Source organism: Diadema antillarum, unplaced genomic scaffold, assembly GCF_040938485.1.
Source record: "Diadema antillarum isolate AM-2024a unplaced genomic scaffold, OU_Dant_1.0 scf00000057, whole genome shotgun sequence".
NCBI classification, from domain to species: Eukaryota; Metazoa; Echinodermata; class Echinoidea; order Diadematoida; family Diadematidae; genus Diadema; species Diadema antillarum.
Window position 1 is genome coordinate 3,242,023 of NW_027270946.1, and position 24,028 is coordinate 3,266,050.

The window sequence follows — 24,028 nt, forward strand, 5'->3', positions numbered from 1 at the left end:
TGGTGGTCTTTTTGTTTTGTTTTGTTTGTTTGTTTGTTGTTGTTGTTGTTGTTTTGTTTTGTTTTTTTTTTTGGGGGGGGCTTCCTCATTTGTAGGTCTTACTGGTTCACTTCTGTTTCTTGCGTCTGATTAAAGTTCTTATGTGACCGTGCATCACAAAACAAACAAAAAGTCGCACTCCTTGATTTTCCGTGAGGACTCATAAAAAGGTCAAACGGTTCAACCAAGTCAATCTTGAGTTTTTCATATGTTTTCCGAAAGAGCTATTCTACACTTATTCTTCAGCTTTAGATCTTAACGTGAATGGGAAAATATTTTATTTAGCAGTTTTTCTACAACCCCCCTTTTTTTGAGGGGGGGGGGGGGGGAAGAGTCGAATGATTATGTATGTCTTGGAGGCCGATTTTAATTTCTTGAAATCCTTTGCCCAGGCACTCTTCACTTTCAAGTCTAATATTAAACTTTAGAAAAGATAGTGCTACTGCTTTGAAAGTTTGCACTAATCATGGACAAAAAGTGTTGATAGAACATATTTAATTTCAGCTTAATCTGATAATTTTTTTCGTTGTTGTTGCTTCGATAGTTTACATCCTGTGTTTTGTCTATTTCATGGTACAGCTAGCACGGCTTGGTAAAGATTTAGCGCTTGAATAGACCATGTACTTCAGAGCCGCTTTTCTCAGTTAACACTTTTCAAGAGTGTGTGCTTTCTTTCCAGGATTCAGGCAGGTTAGGGGAGTCCGTTTGAAGTGAGTTATACATCACTTTAAAGCTTAGAGTCTGTTCTTTCAGAATCTGCCCTTAACTAAAAATCCACGTCTGGCGATCCACAACGATCCACAACAGATGAATGAGTGATACTTCAGATCACAGAAATAAATGCCAAGCAGCATATGAATAAAACACTTTACCCCCATCTTCCTAATCATTTGACTAATTGAACGAAAATAAACACAATGATATGGCAATACACAGAACTTTATGACACTTTGTATTAATATTGGCTTTGTTGGTAAATTTACTCTATGTAATTACGAAGGGAATGTTCGCCTAGTCGGTGGCAGAACATCAAGGGAAGGACGAGTAGAAGTTTACGCGAACGGAGCCTGGGGAACTGTGTGCGATGACTTCTGGGATATCAACGATGCGCGCGTTGTCTGCAGAAGTCTTGGTTTTGCTGGCGCTCAAGAAGCACTGAGTAGAGCCGCCTTTGGACAAGGCACCGGTAATATTTGGCTCGATGACGTGGCATGCAGTGGAACAGAAACGACCATCTTTGACTGTGGCAACAGGGGAATCGGAGTCGAGAACTGCGGACATCAGGAAGATGCTGGAGTTAGGTGTAGTGCTTCAGGTAAGGTTCACCAATCTAAGATTAAATGTTCATTCCTAATGACAATGACAGCATTTTAAACAGAATCAATGCGTGTCTGAATCCGCTGAAGTAATAATACTAAATGTGAGTTTCAACGGGTCTTAGAGATTGATATACTTTTGAAATAAGACAAGAAACGTCTCTGAAATCTAAGAATGTCGCTTGCATCGATTGGAAAGAACCATTGTACTTGAGAGGAAGAAAAAATAAAAATCCTTAATGTCTGCGATGGCATTTACATCACAGTTTGCAAGTGGTACCAATATGAGTATGGAAAGGTTTCGGATGTTATTTTTAGTTAATGTCATCGTTCCTGTATTAAACTTAGCTTATCCTCTGGAAAATTTAAAATATGTTTGATTTTTGCGTCTGGTTAAGTTATTGTGTTAACGACGGACAGTAAAAATTGCCTGAAAATGCTTTTGACTGTTTAAAAAGATCTATTTTTTTTTTTTTGCGTGAACATAATTATGCCTGCTTTTCTGGGACTAACCGCTATTTAAACAGTGCATTCCGTTAACGCTGTAAGATATCATAATTTTTACGATCTGCAACAGATGAAAGAATAATAATTAAGATCGCAAGAATAAATGACAAGACGCATTCGAATAAAACACTTTACCCCATATCTTACTAATCGTTTGAATCATTGAACGTAAAGAAACATAATGATATTACAATACCCCACCTTCATGGCACCCATACCTTTATGGCACTTTGTTGTGGGTAAATATACTCTATGTAATTGCAAAGGAAATATTCGAGGGAATATTCGCCTCGTCGGTGGCGGAACATCAAGGGAAGGACGAGTAGAAGTTTACGCAAACGGAGCCTGGGGAACTGTGTGCGATGACTCCTGGGGTATCAACGATGCACGCGTTGTCTGCAGAAGTCTTGGTTTTGGTGGCGCTCTACAAGCACTGACTAATGCCGCTTTTGGACAAGGCACCGGTAATATTTGGCTCGATGACGTGTCATGCAGTGGAACAGAAACGACCATCTTTGACTGCGGCAACAATGGAATCGGAGTCGAGAACTGCGGACATCATGAAGATGCTGGAGTTAGGTGTAGTGCTTCCGGTAAGGTTCAATAATCTAAGGTAAAATGCCCATTCCTTATGACAATTGCATCATTTCAAACACAATCAATGTGTGTCTGAATCCGCTGAAGTAATAATACTAAATAATGTGAGTTTCAACGGGCCTTAGAGAATAACATACTTTGGAAATAAGACAAGAAATGTCTCTGAAATCTAAGAATGTCGCTTGCACCGATTGGAAAGAACCATTGTACTTAAGAGGAAGAAAAAATAAAAATCCTTAATGTCTGCGATAGCATTTACAACAACATTGTACATCATAGTCTGCAGGTGGTACCAATATGAGTATCATGGAAAGGTTTCGGATGTTATTTAGTTAATGTCATTGTTGCTGTATTAAACTTAGCTTATCCTGTGAAAAATTTTAAACATGTTTGATTTTTGCGTCTAGTTAAGTTATTATGTTAACGACGGACAGTAAAGAATTGCCTGAAATTGCTTTTGACTGTTTAAAAAGATCTATTTTTGTGCGTGAACATATTATGCCTGCTTTTTTTTTTTGAACTATTCGCTATTTAAACAGTGCCTTCCGTTTTAGGTTTCTCAAATCATTAGGTAACGCTGTAAGATATCATAATTTTTACGATCTGCAACAGATGAAATAATAATTAAGATCACAAGAATAAATGACAAGACGGATTCGAATAAAGCACTTTACCCCACATCCTACTTACCAACGTAAATAAACATAATAACATAACAATACCCATACCTTTATGGCAATTTTAATAGTTGGCTTTGTGGGTAATTTTACTCTTTGTAATTTCGAAGGGAATATTCGCCTAGTCGGTGGCAGAACATCAAGGGAAGGACGAGTAGAAGTTTACGCGAACGGAGCCTGGGGAACTGTGTGCGATGACCTGTGGGATATCAACGATGCGCGCGTTGTCTGCAGAAGTCTTGGTTTTGCTGGCGCTCAAGAAGCACTGAGTAGAGCCGCCTTTGGACAAGGCACCGGTAATATTTGGCTCGATGACGTGGCATGCAGTGGAACAGAAACGACCATCTTTGACTGTGGCAACAGGGGAATCGGAGTCGAGAACTGCGGACATCAGGAGGATGCTGGAGTTAGGTGTAGTGCTGCAGGTAAGGTTCACCAATCTAAGATTAAATGTTCATTCCTAATGACAATTACAGCATTTTAAACAGAATCAATGCGTATCTGAATCCGCTGAAGTAATAATACTAAATGTGAGTTTCAACGGGTCTTAGAGATTAACATACTTTTGAAATAAGACAAGAAATGTCTCTGAAATCTAAGAATGTCGCTTGCATCGATTGGAAAGAACCATTGTACTTGAGAGGAAGAAAAAATAAAAATCCTTAATGTCTGCGATGGCTTTTACATCACAGTTTGCAAGTGGTACCATGTATGAGTATGGAAAGGTTTCGGATGTTATTTTTAGTTAATGTCATCGTTCCTGTATTAAACTTAGCTTAACCTCTGAAAAATTTTAAACATGTTTGAATTTTGCGTCTGGTTAAGTTATTATGTTAACGACGGACAGTAAAAATTGCCTGAAAATGCTTTTGACTGTTTAAAAAGAGCAATTTTTTTTTTTTTTTTGCGTGAACATAATTATGCCTGCTTTTCTGGGACTAACCGCTATTTAAACAGTGCATTCCGTTAACACTGTAAGATATCATACTTTTTACGATCTGCAACAGATGAAAGAATAATAATCAAGATCGCAAGAATAAATTACAAGACGCATTCGAATAAAACACTTTACCCCATATCTTACTAATCGTTTGAATCATTGAACGTAAAGAAACATAATGATATTACAATACCCCACCTTCATGGCACCCATACCTTTATGGCACTTTGTTGTGGGTAAATATACTCTATGTAATTGCAAAGGGAATATTCGCCTAGTCGGTGGCGGAACATCAAGGGAAGGACGAGTAGAAGTTTACGCAAACGGAGCCTGGGGAACTGTGTGCGATGACTCCTGGGATATCAACGATGCACGCGTTGTCTGCAGAAGTCTTGGTTTTGGTGGCGCTCTACAAGCACTGACTAATGCTGCTTTTGGACAAGGCACCGGTAATATTTGGCTCGATAACGTGTCATGCAGTGGAACAGAAACGACCATTTTTGACTGCGGCAACAATGGAATCGGAGTCGAGAACTGCGGACATCATGAAGATGCTGGAGTTAGGTGTAGTGCTTCCGGTAAGGTTCAATAATCTAAGGTAAAATGCCCATTCCTTATGACAATTACAGCATTTCAAACACAATCAATGTGTGTCTGAATCCGCTCAAGTAATAATACTAAATAATGTGAGTTTCAACGGGCCTTAGAGAATAAGATACTTTGGAAATAAGACAAGAAATGTCTCTGAAATCTAAGAATGTCGCTTGCACCGATTGGAAAGAACCATTGTACTTAACAGGAAGAAAAAATAAAAATCCTTAATGTCTGCGATAGCATTTACAACAACATTGTACATCATAGTCTGCAGGTGGTACCAATATGAGTATCATGGAAAGGTTTCGGATGTTATGTAGTTAATGTCATTGTTGCTGTATTAAACTTAGCTTATCCTGTGAAAAATTTTAAACATGTTTGATTTTTGCGTCTAGTTAAGTTATTATGTTAACGACGGACAGTAAAGAATTGCCTGAAATTGCTTTTGACTGTTTAAAAAGATCTATTTTTGTGCGTGAACATATCATGCCTGCTTTTTTTTTGAACTATCCGCTATTTAAACAGTGCCTTCCGTTTTAGGTTTCTCAAATCATTAGGTAACGCTGTAAGATATCATAATTTTTACGATCTGCAACAGATGAAATAATAATTAAGATCACAAGAATAAATGACAAGACGCATTCGAATAAAACACTTTACCCCACATCCTACTTACCAACGTAAATAAACATAATAACATAACAATACCCATACCTTTATGGCAATTTTAATAGTTGGCTTTGTGGGTAATTTTACTCTTTGTAATATCGAAGGGAATATTCGCCTAGTCGGTGGCAGAACATCAAGGGAAGGACGAGTAGAAGTTTACGCGAACGGAGCCTGGGGAACTGTGTGCGATGACCTGTGGGATATCAACGATGCGCGCGTTGTCTGCAGAAGTCTTGGTTTTGCTGGCGCTCAAGAAGCACTGAGTAGAGCCGCCTTTGGACAAGGCACCGGTAATATTTGGCTCGATGACGTGTCATGCAGTGGAACAGAAACGACCATCTTTGACTGTGGCAACAGGGGAATCGGAGTCGAGAACTGCGGACATCAGGAGGATGCTGGAGTTAGGTGTAGTGCCGCAGGTAAGGTTCACCAATCTAAGATTAAATGTTCATTCCTAGTGACAATTACAGCATTTTAAACAGAATCAATGCGTATCTGAATCCGCTGAAGTAATAATACTAAATGTGAGTTTCAACGGGTCTTAGAGATTAATATACTTTGGAAATAAGACAAGAAACGTCTCTGAAATCTAAGAATGTCGCTTGCATCGATTGGAAAGAACCATTGTACTTGAGAGGAAGAAGAAATAAAAATCCTTAATGTCTCCGATAGCATTTACATCACAGTTTGCAAGTGGTACCAATATGAGTATGGAAAGGTTTCGGATGTTATTTTTAGTTAATGTCATCGTTCCTGTATTAAACTTAGCTTATCCTCTGGAAAATTTTAAACATGTTTGATTTTTGCGTCTGGTTAAGTTATTATGTTAACGACGGACAGTAAAAGTTGCCTGAAAATGCTTTTAACTGTTTAAAAAGATCTATATATTTTTTTTTTTGCGTGAACATAATTATGCCTGCTTTTCTGGGACTAACCGCTATTTAAACAGTGCATTCCGTTAACGCTGTAAGATATCATACTTTTTACGATCTGCAACAGATGAAAGAATAATAATTAAGATCGCAAGAATAAATGACAAGACGCATTCGAATAAAACACTTTACCCCATATCTTACTAATCGTTTGAATCATTGAACGTAAAGAAACATAATGATATTACAATACCCCACCTTCATGGCACCCATACCTTTATGGCACTTTGTTGTGGGTAAATATACTCTATGTAATTGCAAAGGGAATATTCGAAGGAATATTCGCCTCGTCGGTGGCGGAACATCAAGGGAAGGACGAGTAGAAGTTTACGCAAACGGAGCCTGGGGAACTGTGTGCGATGACTCCTGGGATATCAACGATGCACGCGTTGTCTGCAGAAGTCTTGGTTTTGGTGGCGCTCTACAAGCACTGACTAATGCTGCTTTTGGACAAGGCACCGGTAATATTTGGCTCGATGACGTGTCATGCAGTGGAACAGAAACGACCATTTTTGGCTGCGGCAACAATGGAATCGGAGTCGAGAACTGCGGACATCATGAAGATGCTGGAGTTAGGTGTAGTGCTTCCGGTAAGGTTCAATAATCTAAGGTAAAATGCCCATTCCTTATGACAATTACAGCATTTCAAACACAATCAATGTGTGTCTGAATCCGCTGAAGTAATAATACTAAATAATGTGAGTTTCAACGGGCCTTAGAGAATAACATACTTTGGAAATAAGACAAGAAATGTCTCTGAAATCTAAGAATGTCGCTTGCACCGATTGGAAAGAACCATTGTACTTAAGAGGAAGAAAAAATAAAAATCCTTAATGTCTGCGATAGCATTTACAACAACATTGTACATCATAGTCTGCAGGTGGTACCAATATGAGTATCATGGAAAGGTTTCGGATGTTATTTAGTTAATGTCATTGTTGCTGTATTAAACTTAGCTTATCCTGTGAAAAATTTTAAACATGTTTGATTTTTGCGTCTAGTTAAGTTATTATGTTAACGACGGACAGTAAAGAATTGCCTGAAATTGCTTTTGACTGTTTAAAAAGATCTATTTTTGTGCGTGAACATATTATGCCTGCTTTTTTTTTGAACTATTCGCTATTTAAACAGTGCCTTCCGTTTTAGGTTTCTCAAATCATTAGGTAACGCTGTAAGATATCATAATTTTTACGATCTGCAACAGATGAAATAATAATTAAGATCACAAGAATAAATGACAAGACGGATTCGAATAAAGCACTTTACCCCACATCCTACTTACCAACGTAAATAAACATAATAACATAACAATACCCATACCTTTATGGCAATTTTAATAGTTGGCTTTGTGGGTAATTTTACTCTTTGTAATTTCGAAGGGAATATTCGCCTAGTCGGTGGCAGAACATCAAGGGAAGGACGAGTAGAAGTTTACGCGAACGGAGCCTGGGGAACTGTGTGCGATGACCTGTGGGATATCAACGATGCGCGCGTTGTCTGCAGAAGTCTTGGTTTTGCTGGCGCTCAAGAAGCACTGAGTAGAGCCGCCTTTGGACAAGGCACCGGTAATATTTGGCTCGATGACGTGGCATGCAGTGGAACAGAAACGACCATCTTTGACTGTGGCAACAGGGGAATCGGAGTCGAGAACTGCGGACATCAGGAAGATGCTGGAGTTAGGTGTAGTGCTTCCGGTAAGGTTCAATAATCTAAGGTAAAATGCCCATTCCTTATGACAATTACAGCATTTCAAACACAATCAATGTGTGTCTGAATCCGCTGAAGTAATAATACTAAATAATGTGAGTTTCAACGGGCCTTAGAGAATAAGATACTTTGGAAATAAGACAAGAAATGTCTCTGAAATCTAAGAATGTCGCTTGCACCGATTGGAAAGAACCATTGTACTTAAGAGGAAGAAAAGATAAAAATCCTTAATGTCTGCGATAGCATTTACAACAACATTGTACATCATAGTCTGCAGGTGGTACCAATATGAGTATCATGGAAAGGTTTCGGATGCTATTTAGTTAATGTCATTGTTGCTGTATTAAACTTAGCTTATCCTGTGAAAAATTTTAAACATGTTTGATTTTTGCGTCTAGTTAAGTTATTATGTTAACGACGGACAGTAAAGAATTGCCTGAAATTGCTTTTGACTGTTTAAAAAGATCTATTTTTGTGCGTGAACATATCATGCCTGCTTTTTTTTTTTTTGAACTATCCGCTATTTAAACAGTGCCTTCCGTTTTAGGTTTCTCAAATCATTAGGTAACGCTGTAAGATATCATAATTTTTACGATCTGCAACAGATGAAATAATAATTAAGATCACAAGAATAAATGACAAGACGCATTCGAATAAAACACTTTACCCCACATCCTACTTACCAACGTAAATAAACATAATAACATAACAATACCCATACCTTTATGGCAATTTTAATAGTTGGCTTTGTGGGTAATTTTACTCTTTGTAATATCGAAGGGAATATTCGCCTAGTCGGTGGCAGAACATCAAGGGAAGGACGAGTAGAAGTTTACGCGAACGGAGCCTGGGGAACTGTGTGCGATGACTACTGGGATATCAACGATGCACGCGTTGTCTGCAGAAGTCTTGGTTTTGCTGGCGCTCAAGAAGCACTGAGTAGAGCCGCCTTTGGACAAGGCACCGGTAATATTTGGCTCGATGACGTGGCATGCAGTGGAACAGAAACGACCATCTTTGACTGTGGCAACAGGGGAATCGGAGTCGAGAACTGCGGACATCAGGAAGATGCTGGAGTTAGGTGTAGTGCTTCAGGTAAGGTTCACCAATCTAAGATTAAATGTTCATTCCTAATGACAATTACAGCATTTTAAACAGAATCAATGCGTATCTGAATCCGCTGAAGTAATAATACTAAATGTGAGTTTCAACGGGTCTTAGAGATTAACATACTTTTGAAATAAGACAAGAAACGTCTCTGAAATCTAGGAATGTCGCTTGCACCGATTGGAAAGAACGATTGTACTTAAGAGGAAGAAAAAAAAATGAAAATCCTCATGTCTGCAATCGCGTTTACATCATAATCTGCAGATGGTACCAATACGATTATGGTAAGGCCCCAGTCACATAATGCTCTGCGTCCCACGTTACGTGAAGAAAAGTCATTTTTTCTGCGGACTCCCGCGGATCCTTTGTCGTCACCAGAAAATTTGTTCAAAAAATATGGGGAAAAAATGAGGCGTTACGGACAAATACGACCAGATGCGAGTACTTGCGTCCACTTGCGGATATTCTTGCGAATTGGCACATAATAGTTTTTAACACTTGCGGAGAGTTGCGGATATTTTCGGATAGTTACGGATAGTTACAGATTGTTATAAATAATTATGGACAGTATGGTTTTCTGTGACGATCCCTGCTATGTCAGTGTATTATGACAACAAGGTTATCACATATTGGACTGTCTTACATTGTACACTGGGGAAAACTGAAATTGAATTACGTACAAGTTCGTAATCCTTTAATTTGCTTTACAGTAATAAAAGATATATGAACTTTTGAACTTGAGGTTTAGATTTTATTTGTTCAACTCAAATATGAATAAACTTCATAAATGTAAAGAATACATAACATAATTATACCACAAATATAATACAATATAGATCGATAAGTTAAACATTAGAGTAAGAAAATTATTACTTACAGTCATAGAAGAGACAAACTGTGGTTACGTTGTCGTTGTGCAGCGATATTCATGACTTATTGGGTTATGTTAAGGAAATTTTTATAATAAAGCAATGCTTATTAAATTTCCAGAAAAAAAAAGACATCAAGACTTTCAAACACTTCAAAAACTTATATTAGGACCTTTACTTTTCATCATTTACATTAATAATTTTTGCAGATCATTCGACATACTTTCTTTTATATTTTTTCCTCGATGATTCAAATATTTTTTTTCTCCCGCCAAAATCCATTTACCCTTGTCCATACTGTCAATTCTGAATTTAAAAAGTGACTCAATGGATAAGAGCCAATAAATTATCATTCAATCTTCAGAAAACCAAGTATATGTTATTTAGTAAGTCTATAGAAGCTTTACGCACAGATATCACTTTTGATGACGTTCATTTAGAACGTGTATCTCACATAAAGTATCTCGGTATTACAGTGGAAGATAAACTTTCGTGGATGCCTCATATTATTGATATTAGTAAAATAATTTCGCGTAATATTGGTATCATTAATAGACTTAAATCTCATATCCCGTTGTCTTCTTTGTTGACGTTGTATTTTTCATTAATATTACCTTATCTTAACTATTGAATTTTAGCATGGGGTAGTGTCCATCAAACTTTATTAGATAAACTGTTGTTACTACAAAAAAATGGCACTTCGTATTATTTGTGGCGTTTCATCACGTTCCCATGCAGATCCATTATTCGTGAAATATTATAAGATGTTAAAAATTAAAGATTTTTTTTTTCTTTCAGCTGGGTCAGTTTATGCTTAGTTATAACACAAATGCACTTCCCAATACTTTTGATTCAATGTTTCCAAGAAATCAATTTTTTTAAAATAATTATCCCACGAGGAGATCTAATGAGTTTCGTTTAGCCCTTCTGAGAACCTTATTGGCCCAAAATACCTTTATTTACACTGGCCCCAGATTCTGGAATTCTTTAAGCTGTGATATAAAAAAAAAACTCTTTATTTTTGAATTCGTTTTAGCGTAAGTCGAAACTTTTTTTTTTGTTGAATTCATACTAACACAATATACTATTCATTACTTAGCTGGTCTCTACAACCTAAGGGTTTATCGTTAATCATTTAATTCGTCAATCATTTCATTCATCATTGTGTATTTTTTTTACATTATCTTATTGGTACAAACTTTGCTCAGCTGCTCGAGCTCTGAAGCAACTCAATTCTCTCTTTCGATCCCGATGTTCAGCGTGTTGGCTTTTCCTTTAATGTTTCTTTTTCTTTCTTTCCTTTCTTTCCATTATTCTTTTGTGCTTTATTACTTTCAATGGTATACCCTTCTGTCAAGTCATGTAATGTCGTGTGTTTCTCCTGTCTTGTTCTGTCCTGTTTTCTTCTATCCTGTCTTTATAAACAAATATGGTCACATGAAGAATCCTTTGAGTGGTCCACAATTTACAAGCATGCTTTTCAGTGGACCTCTCTACTCTTTCTTTTTTTCTCTCCAGACATAACTTTGTATCTTGCCTGTATGCATTGTATAATCTTGTATTTGTTAACTATTATCTACCATGTAAAGTCGAATACATGCCTATGTTATATCTTCTGATTCATTTCGTGTTATGTTTGCCGAAAAGAAAGAAAGAATGAAATAAATGAAATGAAATGAAATGAAATGAAACAAGACTCCCACACTCAAGTACAATGTATATATATATATATATATATATATAGATATATGTATATATATATATATATATGTATATATATATATATATGTATATATATGTATATATATATATATGTATATATATATATATATATATATATACAAAAAATGTATAAATACACATTCCATGGAGCGTAAAGTGGGTAAGTGAGAAATACTAAATTCGTTCTCATTTTATATAGTTATCGCTGTCCAACACCTTTCCCGGCCAGAAAAGTGAATGAAATGCTGTCACCCCATCCCCATCCCAAAATATTGCCTTTTCGAAAAATATACATTCAAAGAGTGCAAGAAAAAAAGTTCAGCACCAAGGGTCAACCGATGTCATGAGTATATTGATGTCACCCAAAATGACCATTTTGTGGGAGAAATTCCATAATTTGAATATGCGGTTCTGCCTCTCCACTGCTCCGACTGTGTTGTAGCATTCCTTCAGGTAAATGCACTGCAGCTTGGCAACACGAGTTGTGTGGCTTCCTACGAGTCTCTGTGTTCCCATGCGAGTGGAAAATGGAAAACGTCGAAGGACGTAATCGTCCGCAGCATTCGTAACTGTCCGCAAATATCCGTAAGCGGACGAAAGTGTTGAGATACGTTAACTTGCGGTTACTTTCGGATACTTACGGTGGACGTAAACGAACGCAAACGGACGGGAGGCAAAATATTTTGCGGATGGTCTGCGTCGAGGCTACGGATAGTTACGTTCAGTTACGGATAATTACGTTTGGTTACGGTTACTTGCGTTATTCTGCATTCCGTAGAATCCCTCTGGCGCCGTCATTTTGCGTTTCTTTACGGATGAGTTACGGACATTTACGTCTACTTACGTCCCTGCGGATGCCTGCGTCCACGCTGCGTCCCCCTGCGTTCACTCATCTGTATCTATCCGCGGCGGACGTAACCCATCGTTAAGCACTGTGTGACTGGGGCATGATCAAGTTTCGAATTTTATTTAGTTAATTTCATCTTTCATGTAATAAATACAATCTTAAGCTTGGTGTTTTTTTTTTTTTTTTTTTGTTTTTTTTTGGGGGGGCTTCCTCGTTTGTAGGTCTTACTGGTTCACTTCTGTTTTTTGCGTCTGATTAAAGTTCTTATGTGACCGTGCATCACAAAACAAACAAAAAGTCGCACTCCTTGATTTTCCGTGAGGACTCATAAAAAGGTTAAACGGTTCAACCAAGTCAATCTTGAGTTTTTCATGTTTTCCGAAAGAGCTATTCTTCTACACTATTCTTCAGCTTTAGATCTTAACGTGAATGGGAGAATGTTTTATTTAGCAGTTTTTCTACAACCCCCCCCCCTTTTTTTTTGGGGGGGGGGGAAGAGTCGAATGATTATGTATGTCTTGGATGCTGATTTTAATTTCTTGAAATCCTTTGCCCACTCTTCACTCTCAAGTCTAATAACTTTAGAAAAAAATAGTGCTACTGCTTTGAAAGTTGGCACTAATCATGGACAAAAAGTGTTAATAGAACATGTTTAATTTCAGCTTAATCTGATAATTATTTCATTGTTGTTGCTTCGATAGTTTACATCCTGTGTTTTGTCTATTTCATGGTACAGCTAGCACGGCTTGGTAAAGATTTAGCGCTTGAATAGACCATGTACTTCAGAGCCGCTTTTCTCAGTTAACACTTTTCAAGAGTGTATGCTTTCTTTCCAGGATTCAGGCAGGTTAGGGGAGTCTGTTTGAAATGAGTTATACATCATTTTAAAGCTTAGAGTCTGTTCTTTCAGAATCTGCCCTTAACTAAAAACTTTTTTGTTGGTTTTGTGGTGCAGGGTCACTTATATTTATGACAGACAGTAAAAGGCTGAAATTATTTTTAAAAGAAACTACTTTTGTGCGAGGAACATAATTGTACCTGCTTTTCTGTAACTAACCGTTATCTAAGAAGTGCCTTTCGTTTTAGTTTTCATTGGGTAACGCTGTAAGATATCATCATAATTTTAACGATCCACAACAGATGAATGAGTGATACTTCAGATCACAGAAATAAATGCCAAGCAGCATATGAATAAAACACTTTACCCCCATCTTCCCAATCATTTGACTAATTGAACGAAAATAAACACAATGATATGGCAATACACAGAACTTTATTACACTTTGTATTAATATTGGCTTTGTTGGTAAATTTACTCTATATAATTACGAAGGGAATGTTCGTCTAGTCGGTGGCAGAACATCAAGGGAAGGACGAGTAGAAATTTACGCAAACGGAGCCTGGGGAACTGTGTGCGATGACCTGTGGGATATCAACGATGCACGCGTTGTCTGCAGAAGTCTTGGTTTTGCTGGCGCTCTACAGGCACTGTCTAATGCCGCCTTTGGACAAGGCACCGGTAATATTTGGCTCGATGACGTGGCATGCGGTGGAACAGAAACGAGTATCTTTGATTGTGGCAACAGGGGAATCGGAGTCGACAACTGCGGACACCACGAAGATGCAGGCGTGCGATGCACAACCAACTAATTGTCAGGTTCGGTTTTTGTTTGTTATCCGCTGCTAATATTCCACTTACTGGAAACCTACAAATTTTGTACCCATAAATAAAATTGGTAGTGTGTTCTTTCATGTTAAGGAAGGATAGCCTCAGTCGACTGATTAAAAGACACCATGAAACATATTTTTTGAATGCGAGGTTAAACAAACAAAAAACGAAAAACGAACATGATGTTAAACCACTATAAAAGTGAAACATTTGCCAAGACACAGGCAAAATAATGAGACTGAATAAGAATGAAAAATGCATCTCAACCAATTTTTCACTTGAACTATCAATAATTTGGTCTAATCTATTCTTTGGGTATTGTTCCTTCAAATGTTCATTTCCTTTCATTTTTTCCTCTGTAGGCCTCCCCACAAATTCGATGACGGAGATTACAGCTTTGATGACTGACTTTGCGACTATAAGGATTTGGGGCACTTGCCTCTTACCATGCCTTTAAGCTCACTGTAGAATAGAAGTGATAGTAATCGTGGTATTGTGGCAGTTTTACCTCTTCTATATTATAGGGACTGTTCTGCGATTATGCACAGGTAAAGTAAGAAAGTAGTTAAATGGTAAAATTACGTATAAGTTTGCTGTTTTGCACTAATTCTATAATTCGAGGTTATTGGTATGTGGAATTAACCACAGCAATCACCCATTGCATGCAAATAAAAAATAGGTATAGGTTTCATGGCCGGCGCCACGTTTAGGTGTGTGTGTGTGTGTGTGGGGAGGGGGGGGGGGGGGGGGGGTTGGGAGGGGTCAATTCAAACTTCTGATGCCACTTTCGGGCTTCACCAGCTAACAATAAGAAAACGTCTTCAGCGCAACTTTTGTTGCGTGCCATTTACGGGTTTCTTCAGCTAACAAGCAAAAAAGAAGTAATAATAATAAAACAACAATGCCTCACCGCGCTCACAATTCAAGGTTTCTTTCTATTTCTTTCTAGTACTACCTACGCACTTCCGGTTCTGCCGGCCCTGGGTTTGCCTCTCTAAGTGATATTACAATTAGGCAAGGCTCGACATGATATTGTTTTCCTCCTTCGAGGCCACTAAAATATTTAAATTTTCAAAGGACTTTTTTAAATGGAAAATTGGAAATAACGGAAATGTACCAATCCATTCTGTATCAAAATTGTCTTATAGGTCCAACAATGATAACCTTTCGGAAATTTGGTGGACCGACATCAATTTTTAGTGGCCCCAGGTCACCGGGCTACAGCTAATGTCGAGCCCTGAAATAGGTTTATAAAAAACTGTGGTGAGTTAAATCTCGAGCTATTGTCTTGATAGCCATTCGATAACTTTCCTTTCATGTTGTAGTCAAGCACTTTCTATCGCTATACAACTGCTTTGAATTTATTCATTACACAATTAAGTCTATAGTCAATAAATCTCTTTTCTCGGCAAAGATGCTAACTTAGACGTTTGTTATTATTTTGAGCTGTGTTTTCATTCTTGGTAACTTTCCATACAAAGTAGAGTGGAAGAGCGTACGTTTTGGGTGTGTGCATTTGTGAATAGTTTTCACTGTTACAAGCAAAATCATTCAAAGATAACTGCAAAGTATCATTTAAAAAGTAATACACATCCTTTAGGCAATAGTAAGAATCATTCACACGGGGTACTTTTTGGAACAACTAACACCCCCGAGACGATAGGATCTCTGGACTGTTTCGAATTTACCGAGAATGGGTGACCATGCTATTACTCGGCAAAATTATGTGTATTTTTGTTTTATAAAATGACCGATTAAACAGGTACTTGTCGTTTCACAAATCACCTTCATCACAAACGGCATAGCTCGGTTCAGCAGACGACATTCAACATCGAGCCAAGCACCAGCAACCGGAAATACGTCATAATTTTTAGGTCAATCTCCCAACATCGACGGATTTCAAGTGTGATTTTAATGCCGGTGCTATAGTGCTGAGACAGCACTAGGCACTACCACTATAACACAGAACTTGAAATCAGCCAAGGCTTATACCAAAGTGATCATTTAGGTGCTAAAATTTGGCAAACCATGACAAAATTATGATAGTTTAGTGCTTCACCACCCAAAAGTGAGAATATTCAGCACCACGTAGACAGCATTTAGAGGCTTCTGTAACATGTATCAGTACAGTGCACTCCCTTTATAACGAACAGGGTTATAACGAAATTCTGGTTAAAACAAAGTATAAATTCAGGCTGCAACCTTATCCGCTCTATGTTTTTATTGTTTATTTGTTCGTTTATAACGAAATTTCGATATAACGAAAGAAAACTGCCGTTCAGGAATATTTCGTTAGAACAAGTCCACTGTATATCTCTTCCTCACTATTTTGAGTTAAATCCAAAGAAATACTGTAATCAACGTTTAGAGAAGGGCATGTCCTTAAACAATCAGAAAACAGAGACAACAACAGGGTGTGTACAGTTCTGGTTGAGGTGAAGATTTAGCTTTTAACGTTTTGCGAGATATTCAGACTCTATGAGATGTCAAAGAGCATGCAATTCTAAGGGATATTGAAAGTTTACTGAAAATCGGTTTTGAAATGGCCGAGTTATCCAAAGGTAAGGTGAAACTAAGAGATCCTAATTAAAGGCGTGGCCTGTCGCCTTTTATTATTATCATTTTTTCTGGATATCTCAGCCATTTGAAAACCAATTTTCATCAAATAAATGTTGAATCATTCATAAAATTACATGCTCTTTCAAATTTCATGAGGTTTCTCATTATCTAAATTAGGAATGTTCAAAACATGAATCCCCATCTCACCAGTACTGTACTGTACAGTTCGTGAGATATCGCTAGAGAAAAAAAAATAGGTTAGTTTCTTAGATAGGATTGCTGGCTTATATCGTCCTCGATGTGATAATACAGATAATTATTGTAACGTCTGATATTCGATATGATCAAAGTGCTCTATCAGTTAGGTTGAGATGGAACACGCACGAGTTGTAAATGGAGCTAGTATACTGACAAAACTAATGGGAGATGATTACCCGAAATATTAAAAGAAGACAAACAAAACAAAACAAAACAAAACACACACAAAACCTAAAAACTTTTTAAAAATCGGCTTTTCCAAACATATCAGCAGAGACACGACAATTTGGCATTGTAAAATAGATGAAAATTACTGCGAAGAGTATAGTTAAAGAAGTACAAAATGGGAAAACTAGAGAAGACTACATACACATCATAACAAAAACCGACTGTCCAGCATCAGACAGCCGAGATTCTGAGGCTTAGGCCTATCTGAACCTCTGTACTACATACGCATTAACACCAACAAAAAGAAAAAAAAAAACACTACATAATAAACGAAGAGCACCTTTCCTTGCGCAAAGACCATGATTTATAGCTGAATAACCAGCTCGCGCATGGGGCGATAACATGTATTGGGGTGTGCTGCCAATACAGACCTGAAAATATCTTTGAAATAATTATGCTATCAGTTATGCGAAGAAATACAGACTGCCAGACACATTGAGAACAGGTGTTCAATGTATTGAAAAGCAAATCAAGACATCAAGATAAGACATTCTGGAAATTATGGAATTGTGCTGCACAGACAATAATAATTAAAAAAAAAATCCTAGACTCCGCTGGCTGGATACTTCCCATTTACATTTGTAGCTTTTCGCTAAAAATCAACGTCACGAAAAGGAGTTTAATGAAAACAACACAATATAAAACTTAAACGTAATTCTGTTCTTTCGCAAACAACCTTCGATTGTGTTGATGTTTGATTAAGAATGGATGTCCTAAGTTATAGGAAACGATGGTAAAGTAATCGAAAAGCAAAGAGAGTCCACCTATGAGGCATTTCTTGTTAGTTCTGTTCTGGTCCCTTGAATGAATGCGAAATACTAACCAAAAACAAAACTAAGCTAAACTAAGCAAGTATCTCTACGTTAACCGAACCTCGATTTCTGCTTTGAGCAAAGATAAAAATTTGCCTTTGAATATGCTTTGACTATTATGGAATTATTCCTAAAACGCGAACCTTATTATTCAGCTTCTTTTCTATTCACATTGGTTGATTTATCTTGTGACAATGCATCAAAATATCAACAAAAAGTCGCCCAACCTGATTTTACTTGAAGACGTAAGATAGGTGAAATGGGTCAACCTACTTAATCTTTAATTCTTATATTTTTCTGAAGAGTAATTCTCCTTTCATACTTTTGGCTCAAACAACTTTTGAAATAATACGATATTGCAGTAAGAATAAGTTCTTATCATAGAGTGTGAAATTTTGTAGCTTTATTCCTTCATTGTGGTTTCTATGGAATTTTACATCTTGTTTTTTTTTTTTGTCCCAGCCATTCCACAGAGTACAGCTTTTAAACGCTTGAGTAACGCCCAAACCTATTCTTCTCATTGTGAAACACTTTTCCAGAGTGTGTGCATTCTTTTTATTGTGTAGATACGTTAGGGAAGTCTGTTTGTATAAGCCAGTTCGGAGTTATAGCTCATGGCACATTATTACGAATGACCTCTCCTTTTCTCAGTCGGTAGGGGCACTTCATTCTCCGAGCAACATAATGCATAATGCATAAGCTCTACGTATCAACTAATTGATTCATTAATCCTGTTCAAACAAAGAATGAACTTGCGTAGCGACCAGATGACCCGAATGATCAGTCAATTAACACCTGTGAAAGCATCCTTTTAATTATTTGGCATTGAATGTATTAACACTCTCTATATCGATATTGTCAAATACCACTTTTGATGTCAGGTGAATGTGCTGGCAAGCAACAATTATGAGGATTGCGAGAATAATCATTACATGACAGATGCTTATCCCAGTGAATTTAAAAAACCACATGCCTGTTGATACGAATAACCTTTTTTTTCTGCCCATGCGCATAAGCGGAACTGCGAACTTGCTTAAACCCTTGAGTAATACATCATTAAATACTAGCTTAGAGTCTGGTCTTTTGGCTGTCCTTAATGAAAAATGAATCTATAGCGGCTTTTGGCAATTTTGTGATGCAAGTTCACTTTTTTATATACTGGTATTACAATCTCTGCAAAAAACAAACATACAAACAACCTCCCTAAAAAAATCAGAATAGTCTGAAAAGTTGAATACATTCACAAATGTGGCAAATTGCATCAACAATAAGTACGCTATAATTTAGACATTTCGAAAATTCTGACTAAATTTAGGGAGGCGAGTGGAGTGTGTTCGTGAGATATATTATTGTGAGAACGGTGTGTGTGTGTGTGTGTGTGTGTGTGTGCGTGTGCGTGTGTGTGTGAGTGTGAAAGGGATGGTTAGGGCACGTGGGTTCGGTAGGGAGGTCGTGCAGGTATTAGACCCCGTTTACAGTGCGGGGATGGGCCGAGCCGCGGCCGAGCCCAGCCTCAATTGCGGGGCCGAGCCCCACAATTTTGTCCTTTTACACTGCCGGGCTCGGCCGCGCTTTTAATTCAAACCTTTCAATATTTTGTCGTAGTGGCGCTCTGCTTGTAAACAAACCAAAACAAACGCAATGTGGTATAGTCTGGTTTTCAGACCCTTTGCCAACTGGATTCCGTGGCGACGAAGTCGCCGTTCGGGCAAAGGCCTTTGCCGAAGGAAAAATCCTTTGCAGGACAAAACCAGCTTAAACTATACTAGTTTTCGATGTTGAGGGGGTTAATATCCTGAATAACAAATAGTACGGGCAGAGGGTTTGGAAGTCAGACTAAAATTGGCCGGGCATTTGGCCCAGTTTGCGTTTACACTGAGAAAAGGCCGGGCTCGGCCGCGGCCGAGACCACCTCCAGAGCGTGGCCAAATGCGCGGCCAATATCATTGGCCCCGCATTTGGCCTTTTGCGCGTTTACACTGAAATGAAGGCGGGCTCGGCCGCGGCCGAGCCGCGGCCGAGCCTCGCACTGTAAACGGGGTCTACGTCACAACACATACAGGCGTTGTCTTCAATCACATATCTTTATGAAGGCTTTTGTGCCTACATGGCGCCATCTTTTCCTAAACCCATTCCAAAGAAACCTCCAGTTGAGCTGTTACATTAAACCCCACATTAATGCCTAAATCTATGACTAGTTCACATAATCATTCATGTCATTGGATGGATTACACATGTGGCACGTATAACTCTTCAACAGAAAAATGTTTTGTCCTGTTTCATCGTGTTTACTGCACAGACACAGACACAGACACAGACACACACAGACACAGACACACACACAAACACAAACACACCCACACGCACAAGACCAACACTTCTAATGCGACGTATATGGCTACTTCACAAACTCTGCAAACCGGCACCCAAATAACTAAGTCTTCAGTCCATAGCTTGACACTGTGATGTGGTGTCATATTCTCTGTGTTTGTTCTGTACAGCTTACACCTTACACCGTACACCTTGCACCTCACATCTTGCACCTTGCACGTTCAATCTGCAAGATCAAATTAAATGGATAACAATGAACAATTGTGCTCAGTTACACATCATGGATTTCCATGAAATGTGGATTAACAAATACTATGACACTGCTCAATTAGCCCGACACATTGGTTTCATCTGCACGCCTAACCCTTTTCTCTTTATCTCTCTGTAATTGTCAAATACACCTGAATTTATAATCGAGCTGTTTCTCTGTTTCAGACCCGACTCGACTCCCTGGATCTAAACAATCTTACTTATCCTATATTATATCAGCAGCATTACAACGAACCAATACATGATCCCCTACATCATGCCTTACAACACTTATTCACACATGATAGAGCCCTAGCATTCTAACAATTCCATATACCAAACTTGGGCCCTGTTTTTGAAGAGTTGTAATTTATCATTATAAACACTAAACAAAAAGTAAGTTCCCCCTAAAACAAACATCTGTATTTTATGAATCAGGAACCTTTGAGGAAATCTGAATACAGGATCATGTAGCTGTATTTCTCGGCTACCTTTCATGTGAAATTCAGTGGATATCACTCGGTCACGCTTGAGTGAGCATGACTTAAAGTAAAAAATGGTCACTTTTTGAAGTTCACAAGCCCAATTTTGCAACTTTGATTTGGTGATATTGGAACAAATTTTAATTTTCCAGGATAAAAAGGCATGCAACGTATAATTTCTGTGCTTCCTATCGTACCATGTGACTTGTGCACAACATTTCACGGTTGAGTGAACACGGGGTGAAAATTACCAAAATGGCCGATTTGACATGTTTCTCGTGGTAATTTCTATCAATTGAGATTGAATTCGTGTGTTGAACAGTTTTTACACACAATTCACGTAATTTCACGGTTGAATGAGCACATTAAAAACAAAGAAAAATAACAATTTAAATTGTGCAGTCAGAATTGCGATGATTTTGCGCACTGACATCAACTGTATGATGCTTTTTTACATTGTGCTTATACCCAAACGCATATCAGTGACCACCTGATATTTCAGTCACGCTTCACTAAGCACGTGAGGCTGAAAACCCTTTTTTTAACCTACATAATGAAAAATTGGCAGTTTGGCCATAATCCCCATGGTAAGTTCACGTGAACAGGAGGAATTTATGCTTGTGAAAGCTAACAATGGCTTTTGCATGCAATGTGGTTTATTTTACGGTTGAATGACCACATTAATAAACAATGATTTATCTTATTAAAATCATCCAGCAGGTGTTGCATTGATCTTCTGCATTTAAAATCAACTGAAAAATTGCATTATTGCATTTAGGACCGATATGAATGTCTCAGTGATCCTTGGCATTCCTTCAAAATTTTACACATCAAAGGGTACATGGTGCCGTAAACCCTCCTTATAATCCATGGCTGCCTTTGATTAAATATTGAAGTATTCATGGGGAAATTGGTCTGCCTTTATAGTCCATGGGCCAAGACCCGAAAAATGGGTTGTTGGTACCATCTGAGGTGGCACAACCTTTTTGGTGTCAGTTTGTTTGTCGGGCATAGATATGCTTATCAAGCTATGATAGCATTTCCAAATGAGTAGCTTAGTCATAATAAATGAATTTTTAACCAATTTGGTATCGTTTTTATATCCCTATACTTCTGAATCGAAACTAAACCGCTATACAAAGAAGAGCACTGCCTTCTGTATGTCCATAGGTGTTCTGTTGTAAACGCGGTGCGCTTAGTCTTTATTCGAGGCAGCGAAGGGAATATCCAAAGGGTTATGATGTCCACAGCTGTCACGCGGTGCGCTTAGTCTTTATCTAGACCAATGTACCGTTATCATTTCTAAAGTTCCTCATAAAAGGGATTATCTATACTGTTTTGATACTACCCTATCAACAAATACATCAGTTTTAAACAAAAATCACTCTGTTCATTTACAATATCATTCATTATAATGTATCGTAGTGTACCGGTACATTGTTTTTGCATTATCTTATATTGTTGGAGGGAAATAAAGCGACATTGGCGTGTTATCACAATATCAGCGTTTTCACCGTAGCGTTTTCGCCGGAAAATGATAAATAATTAAAAGATACGGTAAAATTCACGAGGAATTGCTTTTGTTGTTGTTGTTGTTTTTAGATAAAAGGATATACACTGTATCATACGCTTTGGATGTTCCCTTCACCGTCTAGAATAAAGACTAAGCGCTGTGGACATCATAACCTTTGGATATTCCCTTCGCTGCCTTGAATAAAGACTAAGCGCACCGCGTTTACAATAGAACACCTGTGAACATACCATAGAGCTGCATTTTACAGCTCTATGGAACATACAGAAGACAGTGCTCTTCTTTGTATAGCGGTTAGTTTCGATTCAGAAGTATAGGGATATAACAACGAGACCAAATTGGTTAAAAATTCATTTACTATGACTAAGCTACTCATTTGGAAATGCTATCATAGCTTGATAAGCATATCTATGTCCGACAAACAAAATGACACCAAAATGGTTTTGCCACCTCAGATGGTACCAATATCTGGCCTGGCCCATGGACTATTAGTTTGATGAAATCCCCTTGTTGGAGCAGAGATGAGAAATTATGCAAATTAAATCTTCGGGCCTTTGTTCTCGTTACTGAATAGTAATTTTGGCATTAAGTTGTTAATCTTTGTAACGTTATGAAGTCATACATTAACTCAAATGGAAAATAAATGCAATAAATCATTGACATGGTACCAAATTTCACTTTTGTTCAACATGAATATCCTCCTTCGCTGCACATTATGCACGGAGAGTCTGGAGACAGATATTGATTGTGGTGAGATGCATAGTGGCCTTTGTTGTTCATGTGGTGTTGATGATTGTGATGGTGATGATAGTTGCTTAAAATGTTGGTTGACTATTATGCGATCGGTATGGCAATATAACACAGATTGGGGAGCATCTGCACTCACTTTTTGGGCTCTATCCACTAACACCGCTGAACACATCTTCAAAACCAACCAAATGTAAATCTTATGAGAATTTCAGCCACGAAAATGGTTTTGACCTGCACACTTTGCTCATCTTATGTGCTCACTGAAGCTTGTCACAATGTCATTTTTTTATCGAAATGTTATTTTTTAACTTGTAATCAGAGTAATTTCCAAACATTTCAACTAAAACATAAAAAAACAATGAATATTTTTATTATATAGGGTAAAAAAAGAGTTTTCCAGCCCCACATGCTCTTTGAAGCATGACTAAAATGTCAAGTGATCACTTTATGCACAGTGGTATTAAACACAATACAAAAAGCATTAAAACAATTGATTTCAGTGCGCAAAATTATCGCAATTCTGACTGCACAATTTGAATTGTTATTTTTCTTTGTTTTTAATGTGCTCATTCAACCGTGAAATTACGTGAATTGTGTGTAAAAACTGTTCAACACACGAATTCAATCTCAATTGAA

At 37.8% G+C, this 24,028-nt stretch overlaps 1 protein-coding gene across 1 annotated transcript in view; it reads left to right on the forward strand.

Annotated features, from left to right (window-relative positions):
- Positions 1-24,028, forward strand: part of LOC139715884 (uncharacterized) — a 129,476-nt gene that overhangs the window by 50,844 nt on the left and 54,604 nt on the right. Inside the window, 9 exon segments of the mRNA XM_071627434.1 lie at positions 1,040-1,354; positions 2,129-2,455; positions 3,247-3,561; positions 4,340-4,659; positions 5,440-5,758; positions 6,535-6,861; positions 7,651-7,965; positions 8,759-9,073; positions 13,857-14,180. Coding sequence (XP_071483535.1) covers positions 1,040-1,354; positions 2,129-2,455; positions 3,247-3,561; positions 4,340-4,659; positions 5,440-5,758; positions 6,535-6,861; positions 7,651-7,965; positions 8,759-9,073; positions 13,857-14,180 — 2,877 coding nt within the window.